We start from the raw sequence: 2180 nt of genomic DNA, 5'->3' as shown, positions 1-2180 counted from the left end.
ATAATAATAATAATAATAATAATAATAATAACGATAATAATAATAATACATAAATAATATATAACTACAGTCGAAATATTGTCTAAGACTGCCAACTATTGTTGAGAAGAAAAGTTGTTGTCTTCAATATGTTGACTTTTTGAACTGTGTTATTCTACTTAATTGATAATAATGTATAATTACAGTGGAAATAGTATTGTCTAAGACTGTCACTTTATAGTCGAGGAGGAAAGTTATTGTCATCGACATTTGGACGTTGCGAACTGTATCATGATTATTTAATGATATTATAATTACAGTTTAAAATATTGTCTAAGACTGTCACCCTTAGTCTAGAAGAAAAGTTATTGTCCTCAACATGTGAACATTTTGAGCTGTGTTATTATAATAAACCAAAAAAACAACCCGCAAGGTGGGAGTGGGAAACAGTACAGATGATTGTCTTGGACAGGTGGCAGTGAGAGCAAGTTCGACTGTAAATATAATTTAGTTTCATACTATGTTCTGTAACATTTTAGATTTCTCTCATCTCATATTAAGGACAATGTCTTGGCTGATATTGATTGAATCTGTGTGAAACATTCATAATAATAATACAGTATTATGGCACTTTGCTATAATTTTATGACAAATACATGTGCCTGTCTGTTTGTCTGTGTGATTAGACGAAGGACTGACAAAATATTCAATGATGATGATGATGATGATGATGATGATGATGATGATGATGATGATGATGATGATGATGATGATGATGATGATGAGTTTGTGTTTTGTTTTGAGTTTGTATTTTGCCCCCCCCCCTTCCTCTCTCTTCCGCGAACACAGCACAGCAGTTACCGTACCTACCAAGACTACGACATAGCAATGCTCACTCTGTCCTCCTCTGCCCGACTCAACAGCAGGACTCGGATTGTGTCTCTGGGCTTTTATATAGACACCCTTCCTACCAAACAATGCGATCTCTCTGGCTGGGGACGTACCAGAAGCGGTTAGTTTTTGGTGCTGTATTTGTTGTTGTTGTTGTATTTGTTGTTGCTGTTGTTGTGTATGTGAGAGCCTATTCCTTCGAATTGTTTGGAGCCCTGAAGAGCGTGCTCCTCGCCAGGACCACCGCCTCTTTTGTTGTTGTTATTGTTGTTGTTGTTGTTGTTGCTGTTGTTGTTGTTTGAGTATAGTGAAGCACATCGGCACAATACTGAGCATTTAGTGCTGGCAAATAGTAAGATAGGCAGTCAGAAACAACAGAGAGAAGTGTGTTTGAGGAAAAAGAAGCACATCGACACAATCATGGTTATTTAGTAGACAGACAGACAGACAGACAGACAGACAGACAGACAGACAGACAGACAGACAGACAGACAGACAGACAGACAGACAGACAGACAGAAACAACAGAAGGATAATGAAGAAGTAGGACCTACCAGCGCCCCTTTCCTACCCCCGATGGGGATATTTGAGGGGCGGTATGTTGTGTTGTGTTATTGTATAATATTATTATGTGGCCTTGATGAATTATTGTTCGTATTAATATGTCGCACTCGATATTACGTGCCAAATTATTCCACGTGGCCATTACACTTTCATTCATTCATTCATTCACTCATTCATTCATTCCTTCATCCATTCACTCATTCATTCATTCATTCATTCATTCACCCATTCATTCATTCGTTAACAAATTCATTTATTTATTTATGTTCTCTCTCTCTTCATTCCCATCTTTCTATCTTTTTTCTTTGTGGACTGATTTGTTAACTATTTATCTCTCGGAAAAAAGGCAACCCCCCCCCCCCTTTCCAACCCCCCCCTACAAAAAACAAAACAAAAAACAAATCCAAAACAAAACAACGTCATCACCATGTTGTGTAGTCTTTCTTTCTTTCTTTCTTTCTTTCTTTCTTTTTTGGTTTATTACCTAACTATCTATATCTATCTATCTATCTATCTATCTATCTATCTATCTATCTATCTATCTATCTATCTATCTATCTATCTATCTATCTATTTATCTATTATCTATCTATCTATCTATCTATCTATCTATCTATCTATCTATCTATCTATCTATCTATCTATCTATCTATCTATCTATCTATCTATCTATGTCTTTTTAAAATTTATTTATTTATTTATTTTATTTTTTTAAAATGTATTTATTTATTTATTTATTTATGTAT

The 2180-nt window shown here is 34.8% G+C and overlaps 1 protein-coding gene across 1 annotated transcript in view; it reads left to right on the top strand.

The window, feature by feature from the left end:
• The window catches only part of LOC106011326 (elastase-1-like), an 8007-nt gene extending 7011 nt beyond the window's left edge, over nucleotides 1–996 (top strand). Inside the window, exon 8 of the mRNA XM_013080522.1 lies at nucleotides 829–996. Coding sequence (XP_012935976.1) covers nucleotides 829–996 — 168 coding nt within the window. The remainder of the gene's footprint in view (nucleotides 1–828) is intronic.
• Nucleotides 997–2180: the final 1184 nt, after the last annotated feature.

This window comes from Aplysia californica, unplaced genomic scaffold (genome assembly GCF_000002075.1).
Source record: "Aplysia californica isolate F4 #8 unplaced genomic scaffold, AplCal3.0 scaffold00090, whole genome shotgun sequence".
In the NCBI taxonomy this organism is placed as follows: domain Eukaryota; kingdom Metazoa; phylum Mollusca; class Gastropoda; order Aplysiida; family Aplysiidae; genus Aplysia; species Aplysia californica.
The sequence above is the reverse complement of the archived record's forward strand: the minus strand, read 5'-3'. Positions and strand labels throughout refer to the sequence as shown.